General features: G+C 55.2%; 4 protein-coding genes across 4 annotated transcripts; 2 read left to right on the top strand and 2 right to left on the bottom strand.

Annotated features, from left to right (window-relative positions):
- Positions 1 to 1,074: 1,074 nt before the first annotated feature.
- On the top strand, positions 1,075 to 6,420 carry CPAR01_07732 (uncharacterized protein; the record flags this gene model as incomplete). The annotated part of the gene is made up of 1 exon (XM_060492001.1): positions 1,075 to 6,420. One exon carries the CDS (start codon positions 1,075 to 1,077, stop codon positions 6,418 to 6,420), a length of 5,346 nt encoding a protein of 1,781 aa, XP_060348371.1.
- Positions 6,421 to 7,332: 912 nt separating this feature from the next.
- Positions 7,333 to 9,297, bottom strand: CPAR01_07731 (bZIP transcription factor; the record flags this gene model as incomplete). Its single annotated transcript, XM_060492000.1, has 1 exon — positions 7,333 to 9,297. One exon carries the CDS (start codon positions 9,295 to 9,297, stop codon positions 7,333 to 7,335), a length of 1,965 nt encoding a protein of 654 aa, XP_060348370.1.
- A 3,648-nt stretch (positions 9,298 to 12,945) lies between these two features.
- CPAR01_07730 (uncharacterized protein) lies at positions 12,946 to 13,881 on the top strand (the record flags this gene model as incomplete). Its single annotated transcript, XM_060491999.1, has 1 exon — positions 12,946 to 13,881. One exon carries the CDS (start codon positions 12,946 to 12,948, stop codon positions 13,879 to 13,881), a length of 936 nt encoding a protein of 311 aa, XP_060348369.1.
- A 209-nt stretch (positions 13,882 to 14,090) lies between these two features.
- On the bottom strand, positions 14,091 to 15,018 carry CPAR01_07729 (ribosomal protein L1p/L10e; the record flags this gene model as incomplete). The annotated part of the gene is made up of 2 exons (XM_060491998.1): positions 14,091 to 14,748; positions 14,810 to 15,018. 2 exons carry the CDS (start codon positions 15,016 to 15,018, stop codon positions 14,091 to 14,093), a joined length of 867 nt encoding a protein of 288 aa, XP_060348368.1.
- Positions 15,019 to 15,417: the final 399 nt, after the last annotated feature.

Genomic DNA, 15,417 nt, shown 5'->3' with positions numbered 1-15,417 from the left:
TCTCCCTGCCGGCACCTCAGGGCTCACCCACGCCCAGCTCCAGTGTCTGTTACTTGCAGCTGTCTCTCTCTCTCTCTCTCTCTGTCTCCTTCTCTACCTAACCCCGGTCAGCGTGAGAAGTACCGATACCCAAGCAACTGAGGAGCAACAGCATGCAACTTGCAACATGTCCACGATTATGGAAGTCTTGCTGTCCTCTTCTCTACCGTATTGTCTTCCGCATCAAGACACCTTACATGTGGTTGTACACAGATGCCTTCTTAGGTATAGGTACCAAGACATATGATGTATCCAGGTATCTCTAAGGTAGGATGGGAGGTGGAAGGAGAAACCTGACGACTGGGAGGCGTGGGAGGCTGTTGGCAGATGGCAGATGAGGTGAGGTGAGGTACCTTACAGTACGTACCTGACCCGACCAGCCCACCCTCGTGTCGTGCCTGGTCTTGCCTTCCTTGCCTTGCTGTGCCTTCCTCGCCTCGCGACCCTTGCCTTCCTTTCTTGTTCCGTCCCTTCCTCCCGCATTTACCTTACCTTAAACCGCGGCCAAACCTCCCATGACCTTCGCCTTGCTTGGGTTTCTGATTTGTTTTCATTTCTTCTTTTTTGACAATAGAATTTCCTTTCCATGTAAACATATCGGAAAAGGTAGTGAACACTCAACCTCTACACGACGACATCTACCTCACCTCCCGAGGCACTGGCATTGCGCCGACCTCTTCTCTCCTTCCCCCTCTGCCTCCGCCGTCTTTTATCGCTGAGTCTGCCCCGCTCCAGCAGATATCGTACCCACCCGCTTGCGCCCATCATCAACAGCGCACAATCGACGACATCACGCGATTGCGACAGAACAGCTATCAGCTTGTTCGAGAGCTGTTGCTGAAGCTGCCCGCTCGCCCTTCGACCGGAATCCTCATGTTCGCATTATGATTTCCATGCAGCGTTCCCTATCCTCGCCAGTTCGCGTAGTCTCTGCCCGTATGTTCCACCAACAAACACCCTGAACATCGCCCACAAAGCGCTCTGTTCTATCGTAGCCTCCCGCTTCCCACCCTACCTGAAAGGTACTGACTGTTCATGTTCTCCTGCGCCTCAGCTGCCTCCCAAGATGACGCGAACCAGCCCCGATCCTCGAATCCTCCTTCCGAAACGTACAATACGTCCTTCAGATCCCGCCGCCAGAGGTCTCCAAGCCCAACCCGAAGCGTTGAGGCCGTAACCCTGCCCGTTCGTCGTAGCGAAGACACACCGAGGAGACCCGCCTCTCGGTCGCACCAGAAGCCCGTGATTGCCCAAGCGTCAACACCCATTGCCACCTCTCCCGTAAAAGCCACCATGGATTCTTCATCCGATACGGCACTCGCCTCCACCGCGGCAACGGCCTCTTCGCCTGCGCTCCCCCAGGCTCTGCTCCCAGATCCATCCATGTACACGAACCCTCATCTTGCGCCCGAACCTGATACAACGACCCTGGAGGAGCTCGCCCATTTGGTTAGACTGTCCAAGTACCAGGAGCGCAAGCGCGCAAACACACGCATACGTCTGCAGAGGAACCTAATCTCCACGGCCTTGTCAGCTCGTCTGAACCGCTGCGGTGAGATTGCCCGGAAGAATTTGGTTGACTGTTTTCGCTCCGATGACAAGAAGACCTTTGCTTCTCTGTTCAACGCCATTCACGATGTGCGTAAGAGCTGCGACGAACTGCGCCGCTATGCCCTGTTGGAACCCGAGATGGACTCTCTTCAGTCCCCTGCCTTGGCCTCCTCAGAAAGCCTGGACACGCCACCAAAATCGACCTCGGGCTCTAGTTCTCTCGGATCCATGACCCCCTTTCTTTCCGAGTTGCCCGCCTCTGTCCGGGAAATCTTTCTTAACTTTCTGAACCAGATCAGGACCAACCCAGACTACTTGGCCACAAGATTATGTTCTCTAACCCCCACAGAACTCAATGTCTTTACCGGCTTCCATCAGGGACTGGAACCTGTAGAATCCGTGCTGCCCTACCACGGCCGTTCTACAGCCAGGAGTCATGCTGGTGGACCAAGTAGTCGAGCGCCCGCCCATTCCCCCAACGCCATCGAGCGTTTGCTGTCGTTCCAACGACACGATCCCTTGTCCGCCCTGGTTCACACATGCTTCGCCAACTCGGCTGGTCCTGATAGCGCCGAGGATCGACGTCGAACCGAGATATGGGGCACAGCTCTAGCAAGACTTATCACTGAATCCAAGGCCAGCAGCGAGCCCATGCTTATTTCTGTTCTTAATGTCTGGACGGCCATGCGGGATTGGTCCGGGAAGTCTAACATGGAATGGTACCTGATGAAAATACTCGAGGATGGTGCCTTTCTTTTGGACAAGGCCGAGGACCAACACGGAACCAGGTTCAATCTCGCGGACTGGACGGCCAAGGACAGCATTGCGGCTGAGGAGTTCTACGATCGGGCCGTTAACGAGCTTTTTGAGATCATTGACGACGAGGATGCGACTGGCATCCCGGAAGGCCTCATCGAGCTAGGCAATGCCATCTTGAAGAAGCTTGACTCCAAACTCGTCGATGGTACCCGAAATTGGTTTGTTTACAAGTGGCTCTTCTCTGTTTTCCTCCTTGGTGTTGTCATCCACCCGGAAAGCCACGGACTCATGGGCGATTACCACATCACCGAGTATGGCCGGCAGAAGATCCTCAAGCAGGTCGCCATGCGAGCACAGCAGCTTGTAGTCGAGGTGACCTGGAACAAGAAGGGAACGGTCTCAACCCCGCCCAAAATTCAAGGACACGTGGAGAGCATCCTGAATCGTTTCAAACGAAACCGTTCCCAGAGACCTCCAGCGAAGCTCCTTCCGGCCCGCTCAATCACATCACTTCGAGAAACAGTCGAGGTTCATCCTTATCTAGTGGTGAGTCCGGCAGATCTAGTCACCCTCGTCAACGCCTTGTTCCCGGAGCGACGGCCTATGTCAGCTCAGTCCAGCGGGCTTAGATCCGGAGCACCTTCGATCTCTGGGTTCTCGGCAATTTCACAGCCCATCTCGATGGGCGCCGCGCGGAGCAATTTTGACACGGCATCGATCCTCAGCACCAGTGCCTCGTCTGTTCTCAGTGACGCCACAACTTCCAGAGAAACAAATTTGGATGATCAAAGGACTGGCTCGCCTCAGCGGTACTCGCCCCCCGTATTGGATCCACTGGCTCAGCGACGTCTTAGTAACTATGAGGACGACGGGTATCGTCTTCGTTTTGCTCTCCGCGAAATGGGCACCCAGGTCGGCATGGATGTTGTCCAAGGCTCATGTCACCCATGTGCCGAACGATGGGCCGTGCTGTTTATCTCTGCAGATGGCAATAGTCTGTCAAGCCAGATGACTTACGACCCAGACGAAGATGTCGAAGACGAGGACCACTCTTCCACCAGCGAGACTGACGATGACGAGATTGATGAGAAGCCTGAGCTCGATAAAGACTACCACCAATTGCGAGATTCGATCCTAAAGCTTGTCGAGGATTTCGAGATCCCAGCCAGCATTGAGCCAGAGGCAACGAGGGCTCAGTTCAGCAACCGGGCGACTGGCATCAAAAAGTACCGATCCAAGAATAAGATCATCACCGCTGAAAAGTCATCTCCAAGCAGAAACCCCTACCGCAGACGAGACGCTGAGGCACAAGCGAGTGCCACGGCTGATGACTCGCAAACCAAGGAAGATTCACCGCCAACGACGGCAGAGAAGACAGGGGATGCAGATCCGGAGCCGTCCTCAGTTCTCATTGCTATGCTCACAGCTGCCTCGGCTCAGTCGCGAGCGCAAGCTGACTTCGTATCGGCCCACCTCTACTGGAAGACACTACAGCAACTAAATGCACTCAGCTCAGGGTCGCTGAGACGAAACGGGTTTGCCATACTTCTGAACATTTTCTCCCGAGGGCCTCGCGATTCAATCCGCCGCTGTGCTTCGGCCATTGAAGAATACGACGCCTGGCTCGTCTGGCTCAAGCAAAGCCAAGAACGACACGAGGGGCTCATCGACGCCATGATGAAGCGACTCAGGGCTCTTCGCGACAAGATGTGGTATGTGACAGACGTACGGAACTCTGCACCGTATGAGCAGAGTCGAAACATCTGCGCTGCCCTCAAAACAATGGGTATGCAGAGACGCTACAACTCTTACCAACGCAACCGCGCCCACCTCGCACGGGGACCGGCGTCAAGCTATCTGTATCGCACAGAGACTCAGATCATGGATCTTCTTGCAGCATCAGAAGAGCAGGGCGGGCCTAACAAGTTGAGTGACGATCAGGCAGACAAGACCTCCCGATGGCTTCAACAAGCTGGCGTTGAGAACTTCTGCTGTGGGGAGGAGCGAATTCACAGATTCGGCTGTGAAGTGGATACCTGCATTTCGAAATTGGTTGGCGAATCCATCATGGACAGCCCTGTTCTGTGGTCGAGTGAGCTTTACCAACGAGACAGACGCAATCTGGAGACAGGCAGCAGAGGCCCCCGAGACAGAGACCACGCATTCGACGATACGGCCAGCGTCATGAGCGACCCAGATCGAAGGTTCATGTCTACCGGTCGTCCAAGCTCTGTTCGGGACCTGCGGGCAATGTCAGCTCACAATTCTAGCCAGCAGTCATTTGACTCTGGCAGCTACCGTTTTTCAAGGGCAAGCACAGTCTTGTCCGACATCATTGATGGACAGGACTATTTTGGCGTCTCGTCGCCAGTTCACACCATCGACTCCAGTTCTACGTTTTGGTCGCCCTTCCAGTCGGCGATATCCCCGAGCTCGACAACGTCCCGCGCCCAGTCTCCCACGACAAGCATGACAAATCTGTCCAGTGTGTTCCAGTCACCTCATTCCCATCTAGGCTCGCATGCGAGTCATTCTACCGGCAGACCTGGCACATCAGCATCGTCCAACGAGACGATTCATCAACAGCGATTGTCGGAAGAGAAGTCTCGTTTCCTCAACGAGCTCCGTCAGACTTTAGTCAGTCTTCTTCTGTCCGACTTGGGCACATTGGTCTTTTCCCGCGGCTCCGAGACAGATGACTGGTTCTCCTCGTTGGGCCAGGAATGCATCGACAGGCGTGATTCCCTAGACCGACGCGCGCGGAGGTCTGCCAAGTCTGGCAAACTGTCACTGAGACCTCGTGTCATTGAGAAGAAGAAGAGCTTTGGGAATCTGCGAGGTGCCGGCGAAACAGACAAAAACTCCGAGACCACGGAAACTGCCAGTGCTCCGGGAAACGACAGTCCTTCCACAAGCGACACCGTGCCTGCGCGAAGCAAGGCCACCTCTAAGGAGTCAACTCCTGAATTTCCTTTCAAGAAGGCTTTCCAGCGCTTGCTTCGCATGTTCAGTGTTCATCCCAACCCTCATGCCAAGTTAAACGCCCTATACGAGCTGCAGCAACTCATCGTAGCATCTTTGGCGAGTGGTAAAAGGTCAAGAATGGGCTGGAATCGACAAGAATTTTCGCCCGGCGCCGTTGATGACCCCACAGGCTCTAGCCGCGCCAATCCGTTGGAGGAGGCTATCGACAACGTCAGAGGACGACGCTCGCATACCCTTTTGCAAGCACCCGCAACTTCGCCACCGGTCGTTGGACCCCGTCCAATGCGTCAGGGTAACAATGATGTTCGCTCTGGCGCTACAAGCAACCCGACAACAACCGATGCCGTCACCAACGTCTTGCGAACATTGTTCCGGGATGCGTCTATCCGGCCAAAGACACTTTTCCGCGATCTTCAGTTCATTGCGGCATTCGTGAACCCCACAATCCTTGACAACACAGAGAAGGGCACGGCGTTTTGGGACACTGGTCTCGCCGCCTTGAATCTGAAGCAAGAGGTCTGCCGAACAATGATTGAGGTGGCGGACGAGGTCCAAGGGGTGTATACTAGCACACGCAAGACGACCAATGATGCGCCTGCTCCAGACGCCGAGCGGCTGGAAACAGAGTCACCCCCTCCTGTCACGACAGCCTATAGCTTGGCACAAGCAGGAAAGATGTGGACCATCACCGCCAAAGAGGGTCTGCCCACGGCCCAGCGAGAGCTCGCCATTTTCTACTTGTCGAACCCTGAGCTCGTGGAGCGGACCACCTTGCCCCTCTCGAAGCCACGCGAGGTCTTCAAGCAGGCCGTCATGGACAAGTATGCTGGTCCTTCTGGACGCACAGGCCCAGGTGGCAGACTCTACCCTGGAGACAGAAGTCGCACATCGGCAGGCGCATCAGGGCTCGGTGGCTCTGCTGGCTCCCAACATCCCGGACAAGATGCGGGCTCCAAAGACGGGGATGTTCGCAGTGATCCCGCGTTGATGTGCGTGGCAGTCCACTTCTTCCAGGCAGCAGAACAAGGCGGCGATGAGCTCGCAACGTCTTTCCTCCGACAGAATGAGTTTAATGCCATGAGTTGAAGCGTTGAGAGTGTGACTTGCACCCGGCGATAATATTTTTTTTCCAAATCTCGGGCGCCGGGGGCGCTCTTTTCCATATTTATTTTCCACATTTTTCTTTTCACGAGTACGACGCGGGCATATCCAGTGGGCATTTACATGGGTTTCCTTTGATCATATTGGGAAGCTGCGGGATCTTTTCAATGTATCCCCCCCCCCTTTAGATGACTACAGTAGAAAGGGAGGGACATTATGGTAGCAGGCACTCGGCCTTTTATGGAGGATATACCACTTTTCTACATACGATTACGACTTGGGTATGAAGCACAGGCTTGGGCCAATTTAGATGACATTTATTCGCATTTATACCCCGTGCAGTATTCCCGTTCTGTGAAGGTGTCCAACTCTGTGGTGATTGTGACATGTCTTTGATGTCCAATATCGACAAACGGCATTTGGCATCATTCTGAGTGAGGTACGACGTTCTCTTCAAAAACTAAGACATTCACTTACGCCACGGAAATCATAGGGCAGGTTAGGATGATTGAAACAATAATGTATTCGCATTGAGCCCCGTTCGAGGCCTCAATCAGAATGCGTACTACGGTAAGACAGCCCGGCCCCATTGGCCTAGGTCGATGCACCGAAAGGAGATGACCTCCTCCCTTGTTCCCCCTGACGAGCAAGCTTCGAAATAGCTTCCTCTTGCATGAATAGCCCTCACTTTCTGGAAGTTTGAGTGTTACAAAATCAAATAGTGTCTCGAAGGACCCCAAACGCCGCCCAATTTTTCAGTCAAGTGCTCATATCCACATCGACCATGTCTCACAAGTAATGTGTGTGAAACCATACAGAGCTTTTAGATAACCGACCCAGATTCATGAACATATGCATGCCTACCTCTAGCGAGGCAAGAGAAACTTTGGAAAGAATTTACTGGCCTCTGCCAAAGCGAATGTCGAAGTCCTTGAGCACGCTCATGATACTCGCCGCCTCGACCTCAATGGGTAGACGAGAAGGCGACGGCAGCGTCTGGCCCGGCTTGGGCGCGGCGCGAAGCTTGGGAAGCCAGGAGCCAATGTCGTCGGCAGCCTTTTCGAAGTTTCGGTGACTGGAAAGGGTCTGGTAGGCTTCGGCACAGCTCAGGCTGAGGCCGAGGCGTCCCTTAGAGGGGAGACGGGGTGGCGGCGCCGGCGCGGACTCGGACTTGCAGCATCCGCCTCCAGCACCAGCACCTCCACAGCAGCCACCTCCGGAGCCGCTTCCTCCACTTCGCTCAAAGTTGGCGGACAAGGCGCGGCAGAAGAGACCCGACTTGGGGTCGGCGAGACACTGGGCGCAGGATCCGGGGCCCTTGGGGCCGCAGCCGCGAGAGACGGGAGCGACGGGCTGGGTGGTCTGGGGACGGGGACGGAGCTTGACGGCGCCGTCGGCGTCGATCTCCATTGGCATGGGGGGAGGGACGGCATCGTTCTCTGAGGGAGGGGGAGTCTGAACCTGCTGGGAATAGGCGGGAGGAGGTCCGTAAGGGGTGGTGGCGGGTGGGCCGAGAATTGAGGTGTCGGCGCAGAGGCAGTAGCTTCCGTCCTTACAAAACCCACACGAGTCCTTGAAGGCCACGGGAGGCAGCTGGGGTTGGGGCTGCACGATGGCAAGGTTCGCTTGCTGGTGCTGGTGCTGTTGCACCTGTTGCACAGGTGCCTTCTTGGAGAACATGGCGGTGAAGTCAATCTCCGTCTCCTCCTCAGGCGGAGTGGGCTCGACGCGGGCACGCTTCTCGGAGGATGTCGGCGCCGAGGGCGAGGGAGCTCTCTTTAGGTCCGAGATGATGGCGCTTTTGATAGTCTCCTCAAGGCACTGGCATCTACCTCCGAGAGTGCATCCGCCACATCCTGTGACGGTGTCGGCAAGAATTTCGTTGGCACAGGAGCATCCTTCAGGGCCGCATGACCCGCATCCAAACGGGGCAGGAGAGTCTTCCATGTGAGTTGAGTCTTGGGGAGAGACGATCTGTGAGATGGAAAAGGGCTGGTTTGCGTGGCCAGCCGATGGGGTGGGGGGATGCTCGTGGTGAGCGATTTGGGAACCTCGGCGCTGGGGAGACGGCAGGCGTCTCGGGGCGGCGACGGCCTGCTGCTCGTTCCAGCGTCTCTTCTGACTTTCAAGTTCGGACTCGGCCTTGACACGATCCTTTCTCTCGCGATCCAGCATATTTTCGAGAACGAGGCAGCGGGACTTGAAGGACTGTAGCTCCATCTCGAGGCCGTGGACCTTGTCCTTGAGGTCTTTTTCGACCTTTTCGTGACCTTCGCGGATCTCATCTAGTTGTTCCTCCAGCTCGCCAACTCTGGCGGCCCTACGCTCGCGGAACGCCCTCTGAGCGGCACGGTTCTGGGCCTTGCGCTTGGTGGGTGGCGTATCGGTGGCAGGCTTGCGGCCGGGCTTGGGCCTGGGAGGTATGACCCATTCCTTGGTGGTCATAGACATCTTGGGCGCCTCTGTGACGGGCGGGGGACTGATTACGGAGGCCATGGACATTTTGTTCACGACCTGAGGCGGCCTGGCTGAGATGGGTTGCTGTGCAGCGTTCGGTCTGATGGCAGGTAGTTGGTGCGGGGCGTGGGAGGCATTTGTCGGTCCGCTCGAATTTGGTGTGGAAGGACCGCCGGGTGTGCTCGCGGCAGGCGAAGCGGCGGAAACGGGGGTCGAGACAACCGAGTTGGAGCGAGATGCGGCCGAGTAGACGCTTCGGGCGTCGATTGCGGGAGGTGAGGTGACGGGAGAAAAGGTCGACGACGAGTGTTGCTGCTGCGACGTCTGGTTGTGGGAGGAGGAGGAGTTGTTGGTGGTGGTGGTAGATGAGGAGGGAACAGTGGTGGAAACACCTGAGGCGGCCATCTTGGTGGATCGGAAGAGGGACGACCTAACGAGCAACAGTGTTCCGCAGGCGGGGTCCGCTAAGGCCGCTCATTCGCTGGCGGGTGGTGGGATATCGCCGCTTACAACTGGTAACCAGTTGGCGGGGTGTGGGTTGCTGATGTTTTTGCCAGCTGGTAAATCCGAGGGTGCGGTTCGGCGCTCTCTCGGCTCTTGAGATCTGATAAGAAAATGGGACGAATTGATGGTTGTAAGACCGAGACGTGCTGAATGGTGTTGGGTCTTCTTTTTTTTCCTGTTCTTGTGTCCTTCTTCTTGTTCGTCTTTTAGTTGTGATGCTTGCTTTCCTGTTTGACTGATTGACCCGTTCGGAGAGCAATCGGCGCTGTATAAGTTGATATGATGCTACTGTTTGGCGATCTGGGCTGATGCCGAGCAGAATCGAGCAGATACCCCTACAGCGAGATGCACAGCTGATAGGTCTGTCTGTTTGTCTGTCTGCGCTGTACGGAGTAGTGTTATGCAGACGGGCGTGGTGGTGCGCGCGTGTTGCCGAGTGGGTGACAGAACAGACACTGTTCCGGAAGATGATGTCGGCAGCGAGGTTCGGATAGCTGACTTTGTTGTAATAGGTACTTGCCTGTGTAAGTGAGGCCAGGAAATAGAATCGTCAAGTCGGTATGTGTAAGTGGGAGAGTCAATGTTGATGAGGTGAAGATATGTTTGGATTGCGGGCTTGTTCCTCTTTCTTCCGACACTTCGGAGGATGGTGGGGAGGAAGGAGGGGATTGGAGCGACAGCGCGGAACTGGACAGTGGAGGGGGAAAGGGCCCAAGGCGAAGGGGGAAGGGGGGGAGGGCGACATTCAAAAAGGAATTTTTGATCTGATTGATAAGATTATCTTGCTCGCAAGGCCCCCACCAGGGCCTGCGCTAGCCTTTTTTTCTCTTTTTTTTTTCTCTCTCTCTCTCTCGCTGTTTCCTACCCGGTCACTGCCTGCCAGAGGTACGTCGCCTTCTCACTCGCCCGGTCATTACCCACTCATTTCATCCATTTCACTCACTCACTCACTCACAGTCTCACGCAGACCTCAGTCACAGTATTCTCACACTCTCACTCACTCGGAAAATGCCCCCGACATCCGCACAGTAAATGCACTACTCTCACTCATAGTTTTTACTCACTCTCAGTGTCTCGCACAAACACACACTCGAGCCCACACTGGGGAATCGTTCGATGGCTCCTGTGGCTTTCCGGCTTCCATCCCCATTCCGACCCTGCGATCTCGGACCTTGTTTCTTGGGCTTGGCTGGCCACAACACACTATGAATGTTACTATGTAGGGACTTTCAGGGCTACACAGCCCGGCTTCTCCCACGGATCACCGCCCTGGTTGACTGCGCGATCCACCATTGATGGGCTTTGATCCCCTTGATGGCTGAGTTTCCATGTCGTAACACCCATCCATGCCAGCCTCTCACTCTTCCGTTAACTACCACTTGACTATGTGTCTTTTACTCTGCGTGGGTGCCAAGCGTAGCCACATCCCGAGGGAATTGATCTCAGGGTCTGCCGATGTCGCTGCCCTTGCCCACCGGGCGAGTGCATGATGTGCGTGACCAGTGATGACCGTGGGATAAAGTTGCATCTAATACAACAGTGTAGGACAGGCCTGTCATTCCATCAACAAATGAGAGCGGTCCTTTGTCCGATGACTCCCTCGTAAGCCGAGACGTCCGTGGTTCTACTCTAAATCTACCTTGCAGTACTCCGTAAGGCATGAGTAAACAACCGTAAAGACAAAAACCAGCGGGGGAAATCAATTTGACACAAAGTTTGATGAGGCTTTTCGGCAGTGTCTACGGAGTGCAAAAGCGAAGACCAACGAGTCAGGATCGCCGAGGTCTTGATTGAACTTGCACAATTCAGTCGCATAAAATACACACAATCAATGGCACAGTAAGATCTGTATCCATCCAGTAACTTGAGCCGAAAAAAAAAGGTACCTGATAATCGGGGATTTATGCCTCAATGGAACCTGCTTCAGGTGTCACCGCCAGTCGTCCAATGGCCTTGGAGCAGTTCATCAGGGAGATCAAGAGGTACTTGATAAGATGTCACCACCCACCATCGCCTCCAGCTCCAATCCGTATTACCTGCCTGCATCCTTCATCCCACTCACACCTCGTGTCACTCGCCCGTCATTGGGCCATTTGATCTCTCACCCCCCGAACCCCCAGCCGCCGCTTCCTTTCTGCAGGCTCACATGAGACGCTCATTTTTTTTCCAGTCTACTTTCAAGGCTTAGGGGAATCGCTTGAAACGTCTGCTTTCGGGATCGTCTACACCCTGTCTCCAGTCTCCCAGTCTCCATTGCTGTATGGATACTATTGACGAGCCAACCACCCGTGACCCAACACTTCTCACTTCGTGACTGTGCGTAATCAGATCGGCCCTTCATCCCACATAGGCTGATCCCAAGTGGAGGGCCCCGGAAGTGGGTGATGGGAGGGTGCGAGCCACGCGAGAAAAAAGAGCAACATTTACGTACATCGTGGAGTGCTTCAGAGCCAGGTATCCGTAGGTTGGTACTACAATGCTACCCTTACTGGATCCGTCCGTCTATGGCCGCCGCGGTACCTCGCATCTCACGAGGTTTGACGGCGGCAATAATCGGCTCGCACTAATTACACGAACTTGTCTTTGCCTGACAGGCTGGCCCAAGGGTGGACTCCGAGAACGCTTTGGCTTCACAAGGGATCCCTTTCTTACGAGGCAACGCCAAGCGCAGCGGGCACTTCGGCCTCCGTCTGTTTTTTTCCAAGTCAAGTTGAGCTCTTCACAACGGGAATGTCGTTTATCCTAGCCGCTTACCTGAGGTGACTACCTGTTATGCTCTACACAAAGCAGACTTCGAGGAGTAACTGGGTGAGCGCGTCTTGAATAATGACTTTACTGTCTCTCGCCAATGACCGCATCAGAGATGATGATGTGCGGTCATCGTCGTAAGAGCCGAGCAGATTGATCGCCGCATCGTCACGGCCAGAGAGACCTCAGGGTTTAGATTTATCCAATCCCAGCACCGACTCCATCTCTGAACCAACTCTTCGTTGTGACTATCTCTCGCCCACTCGAAATCCTCATTCACGACTGGTCAAATACTTAAAAGTGACCACTTGGGTTGTTTGACGGTTGCGCAACCGTGTCCACATGCAGTGAGAACTGTGGGAATCCTGGCGGGGGCTAGGTGCCTTACCTCAGTTACTTCACTACAAGTACGTGTGGCCCACGCACTGTTCAACCACTTCCAATTCCCACAGTGACCCCCGCGAAACCCAAGCTGTGGACCTCTAAGAAAGCTGCGTTAAGCTATCCGTACCTATCCAACTCCATCCCGCCCAAAATCGACCAACAGCTGCAATTTGAACCACCCACCTCTCGACAGCAAAGCTCCTCAACAATTCCCGATCCCGGTCCTCTAGCTTCGAGATAGCTACCTTGCCTAAATTTGACGTCGCCTTTGCTCCGAGCTACAACATCTCTGCGCCGAACCTCAACCACCGAGCCGCCGCCGCCGCCGCCACCGTCGCCATCTGAAAGGCTGCAAGCACAAACCAACCAACCTAACCCCAAAGCAACGGGCAAACCGGCGAACCACACACAGAAGCAATGGCCAATCTCGGCATCCAATCGCCAACGCGGCAAACAGCAGCCTTCCACCTCCCCTCCTCATCCTCCTCCTCCGTCGCCTCCGGCTCCGGCTACGAAGACGACGACGCCCCGCTCCCTTTCCCCGCCGCCCTCCCGCGATCCGACTTCCTCGCTCCCGGCTTCCACCCGGCAAACTACCTCTCCGCCCTCCCGCACCGCCACCAGACCCTCGACGACCTCAAAGCAGAGCTCCGCGACCGCAGCGCCGCCATCAGCGCCGAGCTGCTGGAGCTCGTCAATGGGAACTACACCGCCTTCTTGTCTTTGGGCAACGAGCTGCGCGGCGGCGAAGAGAGGGTTGAGAATGTGCGTGTTGCCATGCTCGGGTTCCGGAGGGCCGTGGAGGAGATCAAGGGGAAAGTGAGGACGCGCGGGGAGGAGGTTCAGGGGTTGAGCGGAGAGTTGAGAGAGGTAAGGAGGGGTATTGAGACCGGGAGGAAGATGCTTGAGCTGGATGAGAGAGTGTCTTCGCTCGAGGAGCGGCTTTCGCTTGCGAGTCTGCCTGGGAAGGCAAAGACGGGTGACGGCGGCGAGGGAGAGGAAGAAGATGATGACTGGGACGCGGATGATAGCGAGGAGTCTGACGAGGAAGAGGATGATGATGATGTGGGCGGGCTGGTGGGTAGCAGCCCTGCGAAGCTGGCTGGCTTTACGCAAGACTTTTGCATCGTCGAAGCTCTGGCGGACGCTATTGGAAGGGATACTCCGTTTGTGGTCAAGGCTGAGGCTCGAATGGTGAGGTGTCGGAACACAATTCTCCTGGATCTCGGCACGGCGATGAAGGAAGCACGCAAGGCGGGCAAGAAGGGTCAGGCGAGGACAGTCAAGTACTTGGGCTTGTACGGATTGCTTGACGCCCAGGCTGAGGCGATCAGGGCCCTCAAGAGCAGCTGAGCCGATCGCAGCAGCAGACGACGAACAGAACAAAAAGGCCAGCAGTCACAGAGTAGCGATGCATATGATACCCAAATTAAAGTCTCCAAACATGTTCTAGAGCGCTATGCCACTTTGATACACGTGTAATACAAACACCTATGATACAGTTCATCTAAACACCCTTCCCTTTTCTTTTTGCCCTTTTTTCATCTGGATTTTATACATCTTTACATGACGTTGGAGAGGTGAGCCGGCGTGACCTCCTCATCTGTAGAGTCAAAGTTTCCGTTCAAGCTGAAGCCCGGAGCCTGGGAAGAGCTCAGCACAACCTCGTGAACCTCCTTGTGCGTCTCGAGCTCCGCGAGATCAGACTTGATGCTGGCCACAAACGCCTTGACGTTGGCAGACAGCATCTTGGGCGTGAAACCAAGCTGCCCGATAGCCATACGGATGACACCGGTACGCTCGCGGTAGTTGTCGGCGCCCATCGTCTCACGGATGGCGCTGGAAATGTTGTCGGTGATTGTCTTCATGCGACGGTTGGGCATGAGACCCTTGGGGCCGAGGATGCGGCCCAGGGCGGCCTTGTTGAGCGCCGCCTCGCTGTCGGTGTGGCAAATGAGCCGGTTGAAGACAATGTTGTCGTTCTTGATAGCCTCGAACACGGACTCCTGGCCCGCGACGACGGCGCCGGCTTGCAGGGCCTGCTGGGCGATGGGGCTTCCTTCGGGGCAGATGACTCCGACGCGGATATCGGACTTGACGGGGTTGGGGAGACGGATGCGGTTCTTGACGACGGCGCCATTTCTGGGCGTCTTGAGGTGGACGTGGATCTCGTACTTGATGGACTGGGGAGGGCGGCCGACTTCGAATGCGCGGAGGTAGCTACGTCGAGGTCAGTTGGAAGAACCAATTGGGAGACATCTTTTGCACAGAATATACACACCGCATAGCATCGCAAAGAGAGAATTGAGGGCAGTTCTTGACGTTGTAGGTCTTGAAGTCCTTGGAGAGCTTCTTCTTCTTCTTGTCCGTCTTCTTGTTACCCCCCTGGTTACTCGCGCATCGTGTCTGCTGAGCGACGGAAGGGATGAGGAACCGTGGTATCGTGGAGGCTGTCGGTCTTGCTGAAGCTGAGAGACTAAGCCGGGCCATTGAGGCCACGCACTGGTTCGTTGACGCCATCACGGGGCTCTGGGTATCTGTGATCTTTTTGGGGTTGCTACGCCAGACCTCGGATCGTCTCGCGTGAAGCTCTGGCCAAAGACTGCAGAAAAATTGGTATGGCCTAACCGTTCAGGCCTCAAGGTCAGTATCTTATCGGCTATCTTATCGAGCTGTGGTGCCCACACCTCCCGGTCACCTCCAAAAAGGTACGTATCTACGACCGGTCCGGTCCCGGTGTGAAGATACGTACACTTTGCCTCGAAACACACCATTGTCATCAGAGCTTTACCTTGGATGAAGAGTCATAATTAGTTGCCATCAGTTGAAAAGCTTTCAAGAAACTTGGAAAGATGTTTATATAAGGTGCAATCATTTTCATTTAATTTC

The sequence above is a fragment of the Colletotrichum paranaense genome (assembly GCF_030867605.1).
Source record: "Colletotrichum paranaense strain IMI 384185 chromosome Unknown Scaffold_6.1, whole genome shotgun sequence".
NCBI classification, from domain to species: Eukaryota; Fungi; Ascomycota; class Sordariomycetes; order Glomerellales; family Glomerellaceae; genus Colletotrichum; species Colletotrichum paranaense.
This window is presented reverse-complemented; position numbering and strand designations above follow the sequence as displayed.